An 18,170-nucleotide genomic window follows, 5' to 3' on the forward strand; every position below is an offset into this window, starting at 1 on the left:
AGTTCAGGACAGCCAGACCAAGCTCTGCTGGGTGTGGATCTGCCGGGTGCCCGCACCGTTGAGACCTGTGTTCAGTGGGTGGAGGGGACGTAGCGCAGAGGTGGGGGAGAGCCCGGTGCTCGTGTCTTATTGCCTGAGTCAGGGAACTCTTGCCCGGGGGCTTTCCACTCAGGGGTCTCAGGAGAGATGCCATGTTTTGGGTTCATTTGCTGATGGAGTGTGATGTGAGTGCTTGGTCACTTCCCAGCTCTTAGGAAATCAAAGTGGGCGGTGTGGCAATGGTCCCTCGCCTGGAATAAATGAAGTGAGAAGTGAGTGATGTGTCTTACCCCCGATCTGTTCAGTGCATGTGTGCAGGGGGTGCACACGTATGCACACATAGGTGGTGGTTGGGATAAGTGCATGCCTGCCATTAATATTTATCTTAGTCATTGTAGGTAGCTTACAAAGTAAATGGGAGGGGAAAAAAAAATATATATATATATATATATATACACACACACACACAATTAGCCCTGTAAGTCAGCATGATAGCCTGTGAAATTTCTTGGCAACCCTTAGCAGTGGCATAGATCACATAGGAGGTGACATCAGGAGGGTAGGTCATGGGCTGGGGTCTGGAGCCCTGGTGTCTCTTTCTGCCTTTGCCATTAGCTCTGAGGCCAGGCTGCTGTGACCTCGTCTTCAAAAAGAGGAGGTTCACTGAAGACCACCAGAGACCCTTCTAGCATTGACATTTTGTGTTCAGGGAAATGCTTCCCAAGACCACTATGTGCTTTGGCACCTGACTCCGTCTCTGTTAAAAACTGACAGTGGGAGAAATGATAAAAGAATACTAATCATTTTAATAGACCACATGGAAACAGTTATTCATTAATAAAATTGACTTTGACTCAGAGGCTTGAATTGCTGCAGGGTTTCAGTGCCCAGCTCCCAGCCCCCCTGCCCACCCAGAGAGGAGCTGTATTTCCAAAGGAAAATGGAAAGTTCTGCTTGGAAACGCACAATTCCCCAATGTTTTGAAATCATTGAAGGTTATTCTGTTCATATTCAAGATCGTGAACTGGGCCCCCTATTTAAATCCTTCTACTTCCCAATTACCGTCATTATGACAAGAGGAATATACAGACTTGGGGTGGGATGGGGGTGTCTGTCATGGAAAGAGCCATCTACATGCTAGAAACATCAGGTAGATTCTAGAGATAATAGTGCAGGGGGCCCAGATTTTAAAATGCTGACCTACCTGGAAGCACCACCTGGGAAGGAGCTTCCCACCTGCAGAGGAAGAAGAACCTCCCCACCCCCCACCCCCGCCGACCCGCCACCATGCTCTTCCCTTTCCCCACGAGCTCCTTGACACTCCCGGGCTCTGGTCAAAGGAAATGGAGGGAAAGAGGGCCATGAGTCTGGTGGTTCGCAACCTTCTTTGGAAATTGGAAACACCTGAGAAATTTTTAAAATTTCCCCGTTGTCTGGGTCCCATTGCCAGAGCTACTGATTTAAGTGGTCTGGGGTCAGCCTGGGCAGTGGGCCTTTTAATGTGCCGCCAGGTTGAGAACCACTGCAGCAGGAAGGCAGTAGGTGAGAAACGCTCCTTATGCCAGTGGGGGGGTCGGCTCTCACTCCCACGTGGGGTGGACAGTGTGCGTGGAAGTTTAGCAGTGGGGTGGCACTGAGGGAGGACTGCCCCCAGAGAAAGGGGTGCTGCACGGTGAATTTGCTGCCACCTCCCGTCCCTTCCCCAGGACAAAGGGGCTTCTCATTTGACCAACCCAAATCTATCTTCTCTCTTTACTTGGGTGGAAAAGACTTGGTGAGGAAGGAACACAATCTCTAGCAGAGCTTGTTTCAACTCTCAGTTGAAGTCTGGACAGGGAGAGAAATAAGAATGTTTCATAATAATAGAAAAAGGAAATAGAAATGGAAAACATAGGATGACAGAGGTCACACGTGTGCAGATATTTCAGTCATGGGAAAGGATTAAGCCCTCTTCTTAAGGCCAAAACCCATGAAACTGGCCTGGTCTGGCTCTGGGGTGCTGCATTCCCTGCTGTGCAGACCTCACTCTGCTCGGGTGATGTAAAGAGGAACAAGTGTCTGCTATTGTGGTGTGCAGGCTTCCCTGGTCTCCTCCTGGATGGCCTGTTCCGTCCACTGGTAGTGGCCTCTGTCCATGTGGTGGCCTCACGTGGATGCAGTGTGTGGTCTTCCTGGGGTGGGGTTCAGCCTCCTTCCACCTCCATCTTGACTGGGACAATCAGGTCTCCCTCTGAACTCACCGGTGGTCCTTGCCCTCCACCCCCTCTGCGAGGGGCATCACCTCACTTGGCCAGGGCAGCCCCTCAGCTCCTGCCCATTCTCTCACCTTTGGCTCCTCTGCATGGAACCATGGGAACCACTGGGGCCACATGTCCCCTTTAGGATCTGTAGGGAACTGGACTGGGGTGACCATATGTCCTTCCCAGACACACTAAGCCACTATCATAAGCTATCCTAGAAAGCCTTCTGTCTTCAGAAATCCATAGGCCTAGATATTTAGGGGCATTTTAAAATCGAATCTTCAAGTTTAAATGTTTTAGAGAATAGAGAAAAGAGTTTAATTTACTTTATAAATGCTCTTATACCAAAACGTGACCAGAACATAAAAAGGAAGTAATTTCATTTTAAAATACAGAGGTAAAAATCTAAAATAGTAACAAACCCAGTCTAGACGTAGCATAAATGTACAACACAGAAACAAGTGTGGTTTCCTCAAGGCATGCAATGGTCATTCATTTAAAAATAATCTTGTAACATTAATCTTACTATTACTCAAAAAATATGACCCAGTTAAAGTCAAGATGAGGGTAACTCAATACACTGATACTAAAATTTACCTGGTTGAATGATTTTGTGGGAATAGGAAATTTTTAAATACAGGCATACCTTGTTTTATTGCACTTTGCAGATATTGCATTCTTTACAAATTGAAGGTTTGTGGCAACCCTGTATCGAGCAAGTCTATGGACACCATTTTTCCAACAGTGTTTGCTCGCTTTGTGTTTCTGGGTTACATTTGGGTAATTTTCACAATAATTCAAACTTTTTCATTATTATTGTATTTGTTGTGGTGATGTGTGATCTTTGATGTTATTACTGTCATTGTTTTGGGGGGGGGGACACAAATTGTGCCCATATAAGGTGATGAACTTGAAAAACGTCTGTGTTCTGACCGCTCCACCAACCTGCCACTCCCCCATCTCGCTCCCTCTCCTCACCCTCCCTATTCCCCAAGACACAACAATATTGACATTAGGCCAATTAATAACCCTACAATCGCCTCTGAGTGTTCAAGTGAAAGGAAGGGTCGCACGTCTCATTTTAAATCAAAAGCTAGAATTGCTTAAGCTTAGTGAGGAAGGCATGTCGAAAGCTAGGATAGGTGAAAATCTAGGCCTCTTGCACCAAACAGGAGCCAAGATGTGAATGCAAAGGAAAAGTTCTTGAAGGAAATTAAAAGTGCTACTCCAGTGAACACACAAATGATAAGAAAGTGAAACAGCTTTATTGCTGATATGGAGAAAGTTTCAGTGATCTGGAGAGAAGAACAAACCAGCCACAACATTCCCTTAAGCCAAAGCCTAATCCAGAGCAAGGTCCTAACTCTTTTCAGTTCTATGAAGGCTGAGGTGAGAAAGCTACAGAAGAAAAGTCTGAAGCTAGCAGAAGTTGTTCATGAGGTTTAAGGAAAGAAGCTGCCTCCGTGATGTAAAAGTGCAAGGGGAAGCAGCAAGTGTTGATGGAGAAGCTGCAGCAGGTTATCCAGGAGATCAAGCTAAGATCATTAATGAAGGTGGTTACACTAAACAACAGATCTTCAATGTAGATGAAATGGCCTTCTATTGGAAGGTGCCATCTAGGACATTCATAGCTAGAGAGGAGAAGTCAATGCCTGGCTTCAAAGGACAGGTTGACTCTCCTGGTAGGGGCTAATGCTGCTGGTGACTTTCAGTTGAAGCCAGAGCTCACTTACCATTCTGAAAATCTTAAATCCCTTCAGAATTATACTAAATCTACTCTGCCTGTGCTCTAGAAATGGAACAGCAAAGCCTGGATGACAGCACATCTGTTTACAACATGGTTGACTGAATATTTTAAGCCCACTGTTGAGACCTACTGCTCAGAATAAATGATTCCTTTCAAAATATTACTGTTCATTGACAATGCACCCAGTCACCCAAGAGCTCTAATGGAGACGTACAATGAGATCAGTGTTGTTTTCATGCCTGCTAACACAACATCCATTCTGCAACTCATGGATCAAGGAGTAATTTCAACTTTCAAGTCTTACTATTTAAGAATACATTTTGTAAGACTATGGCTGCCACAGATAGTGATCCCTCTGATGGATCTGGGCAAAGTAAATTGAAAACCTTCTGAGAGGGATTCAGCATTCTAGATGCCATTAAGAACATTCATGATTCATGGGAAGAGGTCAAAATATCAACATTATCAGAAAAAGTTGATTCCAACTCTTACGGATGACTTTGAGGGGTTCAAGACTTCAGAGGAGGAAGTAATTGCAGATGTGGTGGAAATAACAAGACGACTAGAATTAGAAGTGGAGCCTGAAGATGTGACTGAATTGCTGCAATCTCATGATAAAACTTTAACAGATGAGGAGTTGCTTCTTATAGATGAGCAAATAAAGTGGTTTCTGGTTTCTTGAGATGGAATCTACTCCTGATGAAGATTCTGTGAAGGCTGTTGAAATGACAGTAAAAGATTTAGAATATTACATACACTTAGTTGATAAAGCAGCAGCAGAGTTTGAGAGGATTGACTCCAATTTTCACAGAAGTTCTACTGTGGGTAAAATGCTATCCAATAGCGTTGCCTGCTACAGAGAAATCACTTGTGAAAGGAAGAGTCAACTGATGCAGCAAACTTCACTGTTGTCTTATGTTAAGAAGTTGCCACAGCCTCCCAGCCTTCAGCAGCCACCACCCTGACCAGTCAGCAACCATCAGCATGGCTGACCCTCCACCAGCAAAAAGATTAGGACTCGCTGAAGGCTCAGATGATGGTTAGCATTTATTAGCGATAAAGTATTTTTAAATTAAGGTATACACATTGTTTTTTTAGACAAAATGCTACTGCACACTTAACACAGTACAGTTTAGTGTAAACATAACTTTTATATGCACTGGGAAACCAAAAAATTGGGGTGACTTGCTTTATTGAGATGTTTGCTTTATTGCGGTGGTCTGGAACCAAACCTGCAATATCTCCAACATATGCCTGTAGAAGAGTAATAATGAGGAACTTGCTTTACTAATTACTAACCTTTACTTCAAAGCTACAATATTTAAAGTAGTGTGGTACAGTTACTGAAACGGATCAGTGGAGCAAAGTAGAAGATCCTAAAATAGATCCAAGTGCACATGATAATTAAATGTATGATATTGATAAAGATAAAAGCAGTATTTGAAATCAGCGGAGAAGAATGGGTTATTTAATAAATCGTGTTGTGATAACTGCTTAAACATCATTAAAAGCAAATAATACCTTTACTTGCAAAAATGCAAACGGGTTGAAAGAAAACATTTTCATGTTAAAAATTAATTTAAAAAAAGTACTTGGATAAATTTAGTTGAATATTCATATATAATTGTAGAAGGGAAACCATGAATGAAAAGTTTCATCAGTTTGACTGCTTATGTTGTATAAAATTTCTGCATGTATGCCAAAACAAAACAGAAACCCCCATCCCTGCCCCATCCCCAGTACACACTCCAAAAACAAAATAAAAGAAATAAAAAAACAGATAATAAGCTGGGAATACTGCTTGTATCAAACATGACAGATATAAGGTCAATATTTATAGTATAAAAGTGTATAATATATTAGGGGCTCCTAGTACTTTTAGGACAAAAAAATCATAGAAAAAATACATTGATAGTAAATTTTGAAAGTCTTGGAAAAATTTATGTCTATGAACAGCCAATTTCCTTCTAGACGTTTACCCTCAGGAATTAAATGTACATATTTGTAAATACACATACATTAGGATATTTTTCAAAGAGTTATCAATGAAAGCCAAGAGAAAACAAACAGGAAAATGAAAAGGAAGGAATGGAGAAGGGAAGAGAGAAAGAAAGAGGAAGGAAGGAAGAAAGAAAGGAAAGAAGGAAGGAGGGAAGGATGGGAAGAAAGGGAAGAAAGGAGGACCTTTAAATATCCTATAATAGGAGACCGGTTAAAGAAATTATGTTATACTGGTAACAGTTGACAACTGGTCAGTAATTAAATGTAACCTGGACAGATGTTCTCAGTAATATGTATAGGAATTCTTTTATGCAAACAGCTATATGTAAATACATACACAAATTCATAAAGATATCTGGAAGCTTCTATGCCGTAATGTTAATTTAACATTGGTTACCTTTTCATTAGTGGTTTACAGCTAACTTGTCTCAATTTTGCATGTCTTTTTTCTCTTTTTACCATGTTTAGTTTTAGTTTTGAAATGAAAAAGCAATTATTTAAAAGATGTTATTCTGAGAACTTCTGGCTTAGTACAACAGTCCCAAGACTGCAGGCTGGTCTGTAGAGATTCTCCTCACCCCTCTCCAGTCTCACGCCCTGCCATGTTCTAGCTCCTGGTCACCAGCTCTAGGAAAATGTCCCTGACCACCCAGGCCTTTCCTGCTTTCTTCTTCTCTGAGCTATAGGTGATACAGTACCTCATCTTTGTTTTTTAAATGTTTCCCATGTGTTTTCCAGTCTCCGGAAAGAAACTATGAGCTCCCTGAGGGCAGGGGTTGGGCCTTGTAATTCTGCACCTCCCTTGGGCTCCAGGCAGAGCTGAGTAGCTGCTTCAAGGACAGGGGCTGGGCCTGAATTCTCTGGCCGGGAGAACTGATGAGAAAAGCCGTGGGCCCAGGAGGTCATCTAGGGCAGCTGGGAGAGCTGAGGAGGGCAGAGGCCACAAGTACAGCACCTGTGAGGTGGGTTGAGCCGGCCTTGTCCTGGGAAGGAAGGCAGGGGCCTGCTGTCGTGGTCTCTGCAACTCTCCACCTTTGCAATGCTTCCTGGGTGATTTGTCGTGTTAACCTGTGCTTTTTGTCTCCATGTGATGTGGACAGGTTCTCACATTCCCATGGACCAGCCCTGCTGTCGTGGTCTCTATGAGTTTGAGCCAGAAAACCAAGGAGAACTAGGATTTAAAGAAGGGGATATCATTACATTAACCAATCAGATAGATGAAAACTGGTATGAAGGAGTGCTCCATGGGGAATCTGGATTCTTCCCCATTAATTACGTGGAAGTGATTGTGCCTTTACCTCAGTAAATGTGTAACTCAAACTTTGGACGTACTTTCATAACGGAAATGAATTCACACCAGTGTCCTCTCAGTGTGGTGTTCTGTGGCATTCCTGCTCTTTGACCAGCTTAATGACTTTTGTATGTGTGTTCTCTTTATAATGTATTTTGTATCCATTTAATTTGTATAAATGATTTTCTTGTCTTAGCTACATGAAAATACCATCTTCTTTTTTTGCTGACTGTCCTAAAAGTCATTGGTTAAATAAATGTATGTGCTCCTTGTTGCTAAAAACAAATGCACCCACTGCAGTTTTGTTAGTGAATTGCCCATGTTCCTCAAGCTGTGATGGAATGCGACACTTGAAACTAAGAACCGCTAAATATCTTGTTTCCTGACATTACTGATGGCATCCGGTCTTTTCCCTTCATGGTGTTTTTAGCTGACCTGTGAATAGTCCAATAAACATGACACACTGTGTTGGTAAAAAGGCCTTGGTTATTCTTAATGTTGAATTGATTTTTAAGACAGTCGTGCACAGCTGCAAACTCCTCCTGTGCCCACTCTGACTCGGGGTCCAGCTCGTGACTTGTTTGGCCTGTGGGATCGTAGCAGGCTGGATACAAACGGAAACTTGAAATAGCACTCAGCCTTCCCACCTGTGCTCTTGCACCTGCATCTTCACCAGGAGGGCATGCCCAAGCTAGCCTACCAGAGAGAGACATGGACCAGAACTGAGTTACCCTAGCCAACCTCCAGACCTGTGGGCAAAGGTGAGGAGGCAGGACACTAATCTACTACAGTTCTAAATATAAATAAGTACTAGATATTCTTAAATGGATCAAGTTTATTTACGCGGCTTCCTCTTCCTTGAGGATATGTTCTTCTGAGATTTCTCCATCCCTCAAACGAATGGACTCCTGACAGGCACATCTTTCAGTTCAATAGGTATTGCCAGGTGTATGTGACCCTTAGCATGGACACTGCTTAGCTTCAAGCTGGGATCCCATCCTCACTTTTGCCTACTCCTTATCTCTTGTTTTGCTGTAGAGGCAAGTGGAGTGAGTCCCAGGAGACTCACCTGGTGTCTGTCCTTATGAGATCACGCATGGCCATGTGCGTGGTCTAGGTCCCAGTGGATAACTAGGTTTTGCTGAAATCTCCCCTTGGGGGTACTGAGCAAGGCCAGCTTGAGATCTGGCCTTTGGGCAGCACCAAGGGTTGGTCTCAATGGGCTGACAAGGGACATGTGATCCTACTCAGTGTAAGTAAAAGTACAGAGAGCAGGAAGGGGGAATAAAAAGCCAAGTCTGTTCTTAACAAGAGATCAGCAAAGGAGATCAAATATTAACCTCAAGGCCAAGTCTAGAGGGCCGAAATAAGAGCATTAGAGAGATGTCAGAACATAGAATCAAGGGAGTATTCGAGGGCAAGCCCTAATGAAGTGTGTCCAGTAGAAAGGTGCCTGGGGAATTATCTGCCTGGAAGAGGCCCCCAAACTCAAGCCAAGTTCCATTGACATAAAGGTTCTTCTCTGCCTCAGAGGTAAACCGTGGAGAGGGGGCTAAGAATCAAAGTGGATGTTATGGCTCCTTTAGGAAAACTTGTTCCAGTTCCTGGGATTGTCCTGGGACCAAGGGTTCTTGGGGACATTCCTTTGGACTTGGAGTAATTCAGGCTTAAAGTGTTCCTCTCAGGAGCCACTTCCATTTCCCACCCCACGAGCAGGAAGAATCAGTTATGTTCACCTCCATGGAGGTGGAAGAAAGACCACCTTCCTGGGCCAGCTGTGTCATTTGCTTTACGTGCATTTTCTAGTTTAATCTTCATTAAAAGCACTAAGGCAAGTTGCAGTGTTCCTATTTGCAGGTGAAGAAATTGAGACTTAGAGAAGGCAAGTGACTTGCTGAATGAATATCACAGAGCTCAACTCTAAAGGCTGTGCTATGTCTGTACCTGTCAGATTGCTCTTTTAGCGTGTCTGCCCCACATATAACTTCTACTTTACCCACTGTGGAGGGACCCATCAGCCACCCTGAACATTGTGACCCTATCCACTGGCCACAGTTGATTGGACCAGGGATGTGCATCCACTGTTTCTTTTTCAGTAGTGATAACTAGAACCCATTTGCTACAAATTAGGTGGTCAGTGTCTTGGTCCAAGGCCCCACCTTTGTTAATGTCTCTGGGAATGTGGCTACCCTGGCAACTGGAAGACCTCTTATTTAGTGTACAGCACTGTAAGTCTAAGCCCCCTTGGTGCCTCCCACGGGCCAGTCCCTGATGATAACTAATGATGTTGAGCACCTTCTCATATGCTTATTGGGCATGTGTGTATCTTCTTCTGTGAAGCGTCTCTTCAAATCTTTTGACCATTTAATTTAATTTATTTATTTATATATATTTTTGGCCACACCACGCAGCATGTGGGATCTTAGTTCCCCGACCAGGGATCCAACCCGCACCCCCTGCGGTGGAAGCGTGGAGTCTTAACCGCTAGACCACCAGGGAAGTCCATCTTTTGACCATTTTAAATTGCTTATTATTAACTTGTGAGAATTCTTTATATATTCTGTATATGTCTATATGTCTACATTTATATTAGTATGTTGTTCTTAGAGTATCTTAATGTTGTTTGGTCTCCGTTGTAGAACCTCTGATAAGCTATGTCGGACAACATCGTTGGACATAATTTCAGGTGGGAAATAGAATATCTAGTAAACTTTAGTATTGGTGGCTGCAGTGGATTGATTAATGGCCTCCAAAAAGATATGTCCCAGTCATAACCTACAGTACCTGAAAATGTGAATTTGGAAATCAGGTCTTTGCAGATGGGGTGTTAAGATGAGATCATCCTGGATTAGGGTGGGCCCTAAATCCAATGGCTGGTGCCTTTATAATAGAAAGGAGAGGAGGATTTGTCACAGAGCCAGACACAGGGCAGAAGGCCATGGGGAAAGCATGGAAAGGCTTCCATGGGAAAAGCAGAGAAAGATTGGAGTGATGCTCCCAGAAGCCAAGGAAGAGGCGAGGAAGGATTCTCGCCTAGAGCCTTCAGGTGGAGCACGGACTTGCTGACACCTTTATTTTGGACGTCTGGGCTCCAGAACAGTGAGAGAACTAGTTTCTGTTGCTTTAAGTCACCCAGTTGTAGTCATTTGTTACGACAGCCCTAGGAAACTAATACAGTGGTGTTCATTTAGTTATTATACAGTTTCAACTCATTTCAGAGCTTTCTAGGGGCAAAATCCACCCTGTCAATGAGGATACCCAAAAATGTAGTAGCTGGTAAGGCAGAAGTAGCCTCATGAAGATGGGAAATGTCTTTTTCCAGTTGAGCATAGGCTTAATGACTAAGCCCAAGAGATTAATGGAAGAAAAATCCAAAGAGTGCTGGGGTATGTGTGGTGGACACTTCTCCGCCACTTGGGATGCCTCCTCCATGTAGACGCAGCTCTTTTCGTATGATTTTCTTTCCCTCTTTACACCCTCTAGCTCATGAGCCCTGGGTCCAGGGGAACTTGATCTGACTGATGAGTTTAGAAAGAAGAACTGAGCAAATGTAGCTCAGCCCCTCCCCTCCCCTTCTCGGGAGCTGCTCGTCAGTGGAGAGCACACGGAAAGCTCAGGAATAAAGGTGATGTGTGGTCTTCCTACACTTTGTTATTATTGCTCCATTGGTTCAAGATTTGGACAGAGGAGTTCCGTTTCTTGGTCCCCCTTGAACACCAGCACTTACTATACTTTTCATCTCAGTGAGGTTTATTATCCTACCATTTAATCCCATTTTAGTCTACATATATTTATTCGATCTATATGTACATACTTATAACTGTCAGTGTGAAGCCACAGGAATGGTAATAGCTGAGAGCCCACAACGAGAGGACGCGGGGCTGCCCTGCTCTCAGCTATGCTCCCTCTGCCTCTTGGCTCTCCCAATGCAACTGGATGCAGCTCAGAAAATGACCGTTCTTCAAAGGCTCTTGTGACTCTTGAGATTCCAAAGATGGAGGGGTTAGTGCTCCCCAGAACCTTCACCAGAAAGGTGACACATCTTGTATACATTAAACTGATCATTCTAAAAACCAGAGTCTCTGGTTTACATAGCCAGGAGGAAGCCAGAGGAGGAGGCTAGCAAGAGGCAGCCAAGAGGGTACCACACAGGGAGATACACCTACAGAGGGACCATTCCTGTGAGGTCCCAGGCCAGACGTGGTAAAGGTGCTGCTGAGTCTCCCACAAGATACCCATGGTTTCCTTAGCTTCCTGGCAGGGTGAACGGAGGACATTCACAGTGCACAGCTCTCTTCCTTCATCACGAGGGCCATTGTCGCCAGAGCAATGGCTACTAGTGTATCGCATCAACCTGCTGAGTTTCAGTTATGGGGATAATTCCCTTCCTCCGTTTCCAGCATTCATATAGAATTTTATATAATATCCATTTAGTGATTTCAGTGGGGAATGGGTAGGATGAGTGAAACATTTGAGTTCAAATCATCTTGGATCAGAAGTCTCTACCTGACCTGACATTTCATGTCAATATCAGCGTTTTTTTTTTTTGAAAGGAAAAATTCTTTTCCATTTTCTTTATTGATGCTTTGCAGAACACTGGTCATTTTGTTCTCAATCTTCCTGACACCATACATGAATTTGGGGATACTTGTTTCATGGAGTTTTTTTGGTTTCTTTCTTGGTTTTTAAAAACAACAATAAAAATACGCTGCTCTGGTACATATTTAATGAAATAGCATTTAGCAGTTTCATGGGAAAGCCTGAATAAGTCCCTCTCTTGCTTTGATGGTAAACCAGAGACCCAGGCTCGGATCGAATGTCAAACTTGCCTTGGAGGATTCAGGGGTGGGTGTGTCTTTCAGGCGGAAGTTCACCATGAAAGAGCAAAGGAACAGAGCTGAGAGAACATCCTTCAGGCCGGAGCCACTGAACCATAAGAGCAAACGGTGAAGACAAAGGCAGAAGTCAAGAGTGGCTCCCAGTGATTGCTCCTTGGTTTTGGTTTTTTGAGAAAAAGAAATAAACTTGTGATATTTTCACTGTTTAGGCGAAATTATAGACATACTACATGCACACTAGGGAACATTTACAAATTCCTTTCCATGAACAGATGTATGGCTAGATGGTGAATGAGCTAGCTAGCTGCCTGTTTTCACCCACACTATCAACTTCCATGGCTTCAAGTATCAACCATGTGCTGAGGAGTCACAGATCTCAATCTCCAGCCCAGGTTGTCTTCCTGATTCTAGACCCAGAGGCATTTCCAGCTCAAAACGTTCCAGGTGAAGCCATCATCTCTGCACTGCCTCTCTCCAGCCAATATACCCCTCTTCTTCTGTTGTTCCCAGTGTCCACGAATGACACTGCCATCACCCATGGCCCATGGCAGGAATTAGGGTATCAGCCTTGACTGTCTCTCCTCTCTACCCTTTAAGTCATTCACCAAGTCTTAACAATTCTACGTCTCTTACAACTGTCGCAAATCCGTCTATTTTCTTCTATTTCCACTACTACTTGTACCAGGTTAGGCCATCATGAGCTCTTGCTTGGATTATTAAAAATACAGCCAGACAAAACATTCTCTGACATAAATCATACCAATGTTTTCTTAGGTCAGTCTCCCAAGGCAATAGAAATAAAAGCAAAAATAAACAAATGGGACCTAATCAAACTTACAAACTTTTGCACAGCAAAGGAAACCATAAACAAAAAGAAAAGACAATTTACAGACTGGGAGAAAATACCTGCAAATGATGTGACTGACAAGGGCTTAATTTCCAAAATATACAAACAGCTCATACAACTCAACAACCAAAAAGCAAACAACCCAATCAAAGAATGGGCAGAAGACCTAAATAGACATTTCTCCACAGAAGACATACAGATGGCCAATAGGCACACGAAAAGATGTTTGACATCGCTAATTATTAGAGAAATGCAAATCAAAACTACAATGAGGTACCACCTCACACTGGTCAGAATGGCCATCATTAAAAAGTCGACAAATAACAAATGCCGGAGAGGGTGTGGAGAAAAAGGAACCCTCTTACACTGTTGGTGGGAACGTAAGTTGGTGCAGCCATTGTGGAAAACAGTATCTCGTTTGCTCCTTCAGGCAGGGCTGTATCTTACCACACCGTTGTTTTCCCAGGACCTAGAACATAACCTGGCAAAAATAGATTGTCAACTAATATATATTGCATTTTGCTGCATTGAACTGAATTGTTCTCTAAGCCTAAAGCTGACTGGACATAGATGGTGGCATCTGAAGGAATTTGGTTCTTCACACTCATCCATAGAACATTTTTTGCCTGAGTCTTGGTAAAGCAGGGATAAAAATGCTTAATTGGCTATCCAAACTCTCCCAAAGTTAAGTGTGTTTTGCAAAACTTAATACATAGAAATGTTTTTACTGAACTTATATTTGAAAAAAAGACGTTTCAAGTATTTCTTTGTGGTGTTTCCAACCCAAATATTGCCAGTCTGACAGAGTAAGGGACACGTAGGGAAGTAGACTAAACAAGTGGGTCTCATTCTGTGGTGCAGGGTGAGTGACATGCCATGCAGCATGGGAGAAAATGCTTTTGTGCACAACTCTTCTTGACGACTTGTAAGAAAACCGATATCACATTTTTAAACAAAAAAGTGTACAGAGTACTTTGCACTCTGTTATTTTTGCTCAAATTAACCAATTCTGGAGAAAACCCTTGGACTCCTAGAGTTGTCAGAGATGATGTGCTAGGTGTGAATTTTTCAGGAAGCTAAGGGTGAATCGTTAAAGGAATCTATGGTGCCCGCTTTTGTTTTCCTTTTCTTACAATCTAACCCTTTGGTGAGTGAATATTTTTCTAAAATGTAGCCTGTACTTCCATACATCCATCAACAGAATCTAAGGAACAAGTGAATTCATAGATAACCTGGATTCATGAGCGTGAACACAGCCCTGTACAATGATACTGTGATACTCTCAGGCCCCAAGATGAACAAAACTGTACCAGACTTATGGTGTCTTTTATTTCTTTTGTGCCTTTTACAGTTTTCCTGTAGCACCTTTATGCTGTTAGTATCCCTTTTCTCTGGAGGTATTCTGTCCCTTTCTAATTCTAGCCTCTAATTTACCCTTGAAAACTAGATGACAAACATGTGAGAACTATGTACAAAGAAAGAATCAGTAGTCTCAAATGAGACGTAAGTATTTGCTTATATGCAATATGCTTAAATCTGATGTCAGTTGGATGCTCAGAGGCCTTTTTTGTTCTGGTTGTGGGGAAATGAGGAGAGACTTCCAGAGCTGGGTTCTAGATTAGGAAGATGTTTCTATGTTATACAAGCAAAGTATAGAAACAATCTCTGAAGTTAAAGTGGAAGGACCTCTTAGAACTTCCTGATTTTTATATTTCACAAAATAATGGAGAAAAGTGATGCTAAGAGAGGTGAAGTGACTTACCTGGAGTCCCCCAGTGTGTGGCCAAGCCTGGACAGGTAGCACATTTCCTGACCACAGCTCCAGTGTTCTCTACACTGGCCTTGTGCCTCTGAGGGGAAGAAGATAAGGTTCTTGTCAAGGGTAAAGGGGATGAATTCAAAGGCACTAGTAAATCCACTCTTCCTAGAGTACCTATGGTTTGCTCATGTTCCATGGTAGAGTCTATGTGCACAGATATGTCTGTGTATATGTACAGGTTTATCAGAGTATGAGATGCACATAAAACTAAGGTCAGTACCTTCCTAGCCCTGGAGACCACGTGAAAATCAGCCTCGGGTCTGGGGCCTGGAGAGTTTTCTGGCCCTGAGAAGGGTCAACAAATCCCAACTCTATTCCTTTGCAGCACTTTGGGGGACTATAGCTTTCCCTTGACCAATCCCAAAGATTTGGAATTTTCTAGAAAGAGTCTGTCTAACACCACCTCACCGTCCTGACAGAGATTTTGACTGGCTCAGACCTCCAGTGCTGCAGCAGTCGTAATTCCTAAGCCTCCTGACTTGAAATGACGGATCTGGCACCTCTAAGAAGGCATGAAATCACGGATCTGGTGTGATCTGATCCCCAGCTCCTCGGAGATCTGGGTGCAGGATGAGAGGAAAAACCAGGAAGGGGGGGTGTGCCAAAGCACAGAGAGCCCCTCACCACGTAGAACCACTCCTGTCACACCTCCTCCCAGGGGCTTTTCTTTTTTTTTTGCTTATGAGGCAGAAGCCTTGAACACGTTTTATAAAGCAAATTTTTGTTCCAAAGAAGTACTCTGGACAGGCAGAAAACTATCACCACTGGCTGAGCCTGCTTCCCATGTGGGGCGGGGCACACCTGAGAAGCCAGTTGTGGTAGATGCTGTTGGTGCCGGAGCCCTGTCCAGACCCTCGTTGTTGACAGGTACACCCACCTCCCAGCTTATGTGAGTGTGGCAGCCCAGGGCTTATACCTGAGACCTGCCCTGGAGCATCGCCTTTGGCTTATGAGAGCTGCTTAGGAGGTTCCACCGCCATCCAGTTCCAGCGGAAGCAATGACCGTCACGTGCGTACAACAACCCAGTCCTGTTGCCTGGAGACAGGGCAACTCTATGGTGGAGCTTCGGCTAGAGGGCTAGACCTTCCCTGGGCACGGGCTTGCTCTGCTCTCCACCCTTCCCTATCCTGCATCCCTTGCTCCCTTACAGATCTTTCCTGTGAGAGCACTCCCTCGGCAATCTCGCACCCCTAAGACACCATGCTCACCTGACATTTCCCCTGATGCATCCTTCGTTCCTACTTCAGTCAGCTCTAACTTCTATAGGATTTGCCTCCAAGGGCTCCTTTTCTCCAAGCCTCCGACACAGTCTTCTTGAGTGTGCTTTCCAAGTCCATCTCATGAGTTCTGCAACCAGAAAGAGTAATTCTGTATCAAGAACAAATTCAGGCCCAAGCCCTGAAGGGATGTCACCTCTCTCTTAGGGTAAAATACACACATACCCCAACAGAAGCATCAGAAGTTCACTAGTAGGAACTTCCCTGGTTCTGTCTCTCTCTCATACAGATGTTGCATTGTTGTGCTTGGCTCGTTGCAGTCACTAGGCAATGCAGGGAGTAGGGGTAGGAAACTCTGAGATAAGGGAAACCGGGAACTCAAGAAGATGGATTTCAGGGAGGAAATAGAACTTGGTTTCTTAGACCTCTCAGGATTGAAATGCACTGCCTTTGTCCCCAGGCGGTGGGGTTCTCATGCGGAGAGGTAGTCCAGGAGCTAGGCAGGGAAGGATCTGAGCCCCGTCCCCCATCAGAGATAGATCGGTTGGGCAGTCACACCCAGTGGCCTGATCAGACACTTTTTGGGGGTTCGTTCTCTTCTGTTCTTCCCACTCCCCAATCTTCCCCCACCTCCATGCCTTTGGCAATGTCTTGTTTAAATATTTGGGCAGGCTTCAGGGAAGAGGGGAGAGTGGGTGCACATGCTTGAGGGATGGCTCTGCGTCTACACTTGGGCAGGGTGATGGAGAGCCCTCGGGTAGTTAGACGGTGAATCTGAGGACTGCACGTGTGAGGTCCAGCCCACACGTAGAGGAGGAGTAGAGGAATTTGTGATCCTGACTCACAGTGCCTTAGCCACACACGTAGGACTGACTGCAAGACCTGCTAGGGTGAACAGAAGGCAGAACTTCCAGCAGGGAACTGGTGTTTTCCCTTCTGCTTTTCACTACCGACCAGCTGTTCCCTGAGGGGGCTGGCCTGATACTCAACGGCACTTGTGGGAGAGCAAGCCTCAGCCCTGGCCTCCCTGCTTGATGTGGCCACGCCCTAGAGGCTCCAGAATCAAAAGTGCCCAAGGGAAAATGAGACAGGAGCCACTAGTACTTTAGAGCAGAGCAGCTCAGATGTTGCCAACACCCCCACCCGCCCCCACCCCAGAGGCCTTCTCAGTGCCTTCCTGAGTCACAGGAAGTGCAGGGCTGCCACTGCACAAGCATGTCTCTTTGAATTCTCCATTTCGTCTTGAATATGCATGTAATTTTTGCAATGGACTCCATTTGGGAACGTGAGTGACGTGAGGAGCGGTATAGTCTAGTTGCTAAGAACATGCAGTGTTTAAATCTTTCTACATCAGTCTCCTCATTTGTAAAGTGGAATAAAAGTTATACCTACCTCATAGGCTGGTGTGGTGACTGAGTTAATACAAGCAAAGTACCTGGAACGGTACCTGGTACATTGTAAGTGTTTGGAAATGTTAACATCATTATTCCTCTACCCTACCTTGATAGGAGAAGTGCAAAGTCAATCCTCATTATTTGCAGATTCCATATTTGTGAACTTGCCTATTTGCTAAAAGGTATTTGCAGCCCCCAAATCAACGCTTGCAGCACTTTCATGGTCCTCTGATGAGGGGTGAACATTTGGAGTTGCCTGATATGTATTTTCCCAGCTAAGGTCCATCAAGGCCATGCTCTGCCTTCTTGTTTCAGCTCTCATACTGTAAACAGGTACCCTTTGAGGGCCTATTCAGTGCCACTTTTCACATTTCGGTCTTTTTTCTTGGTGATTCTGCTGTTTAAAATGGCCCTCCAGAGCAGTGCTGAAGTGCTGTCTAGTGCCCCTAAGCAGAAGAAGGCTGTGATGTGCCCTGTGGAGAAAATCCTTGTGTTAGATAAGATACCCGTGTTAGATACACTTCGTTCAGGCCCGCGTTGTGGGTTCAGTGTGAATGAATCAATACATATTAAGCAAGATGTCTTTAAGGAGAAACACACATATGTACTGATTGGTTCACGAGAATGTGGTGACCAGAGGCTGGCAGGAATCTAACCCTGTATCTTCCCCAGGATCAATGGTCTGGTATTCCCAAATTCACTATAAAGTTCCCTTTACTTTATAAGAACATAACTG

At 44.2% G+C, this 18,170-nt stretch overlaps 1 protein-coding gene and 1 long non-coding RNA gene across 11 annotated transcripts in view; one reads left to right on the forward strand and one right to left on the reverse strand.

The window, feature by feature from the left end:
* The window catches only part of SH3GL3 (SH3 domain containing GRB2 like 3, endophilin A3), a 285,461-nt gene extending 277,662 nt beyond the window's left edge, over positions 1–7,799 (forward strand). For all 10 annotated transcript variants that reach the window (XM_033852214.2, XM_033852213.2, XM_033852212.2 and 7 more), the window contains one exon: positions 7,128–7,799. In XM_033852214.2, the coding sequence (XP_033708105.1) occupies positions 7,128–7,333 (206 nt within the window). In that variant the 3' untranslated portion in view covers positions 7,334–7,799. The remainder of the gene's footprint in view (positions 1–7,127) is intronic.
* Positions 7,800–12,084: 4,285 nt separating this feature from the next.
* LOC141278072 (uncharacterized) lies at positions 12,085–16,649 on the reverse strand. The gene is made up of 3 exons (XR_012330305.1): positions 16,032–16,649; positions 14,766–14,853; positions 12,085–13,484 (listed from the first exon to the last, which is right to left on the reverse strand). It is a non-coding gene; the product is annotated as an uncharacterized lncRNA (long non-coding RNA).
* Between the last annotated feature and the right edge of the window lie 1,521 nt (positions 16,650–18,170).

This window comes from Tursiops truncatus, chromosome 2 (assembly GCF_011762595.2).
Source record: "Tursiops truncatus isolate mTurTru1 chromosome 2, mTurTru1.mat.Y, whole genome shotgun sequence".
NCBI lineage: Eukaryota > Metazoa > Chordata > Mammalia > Artiodactyla > Delphinidae > Tursiops > Tursiops truncatus.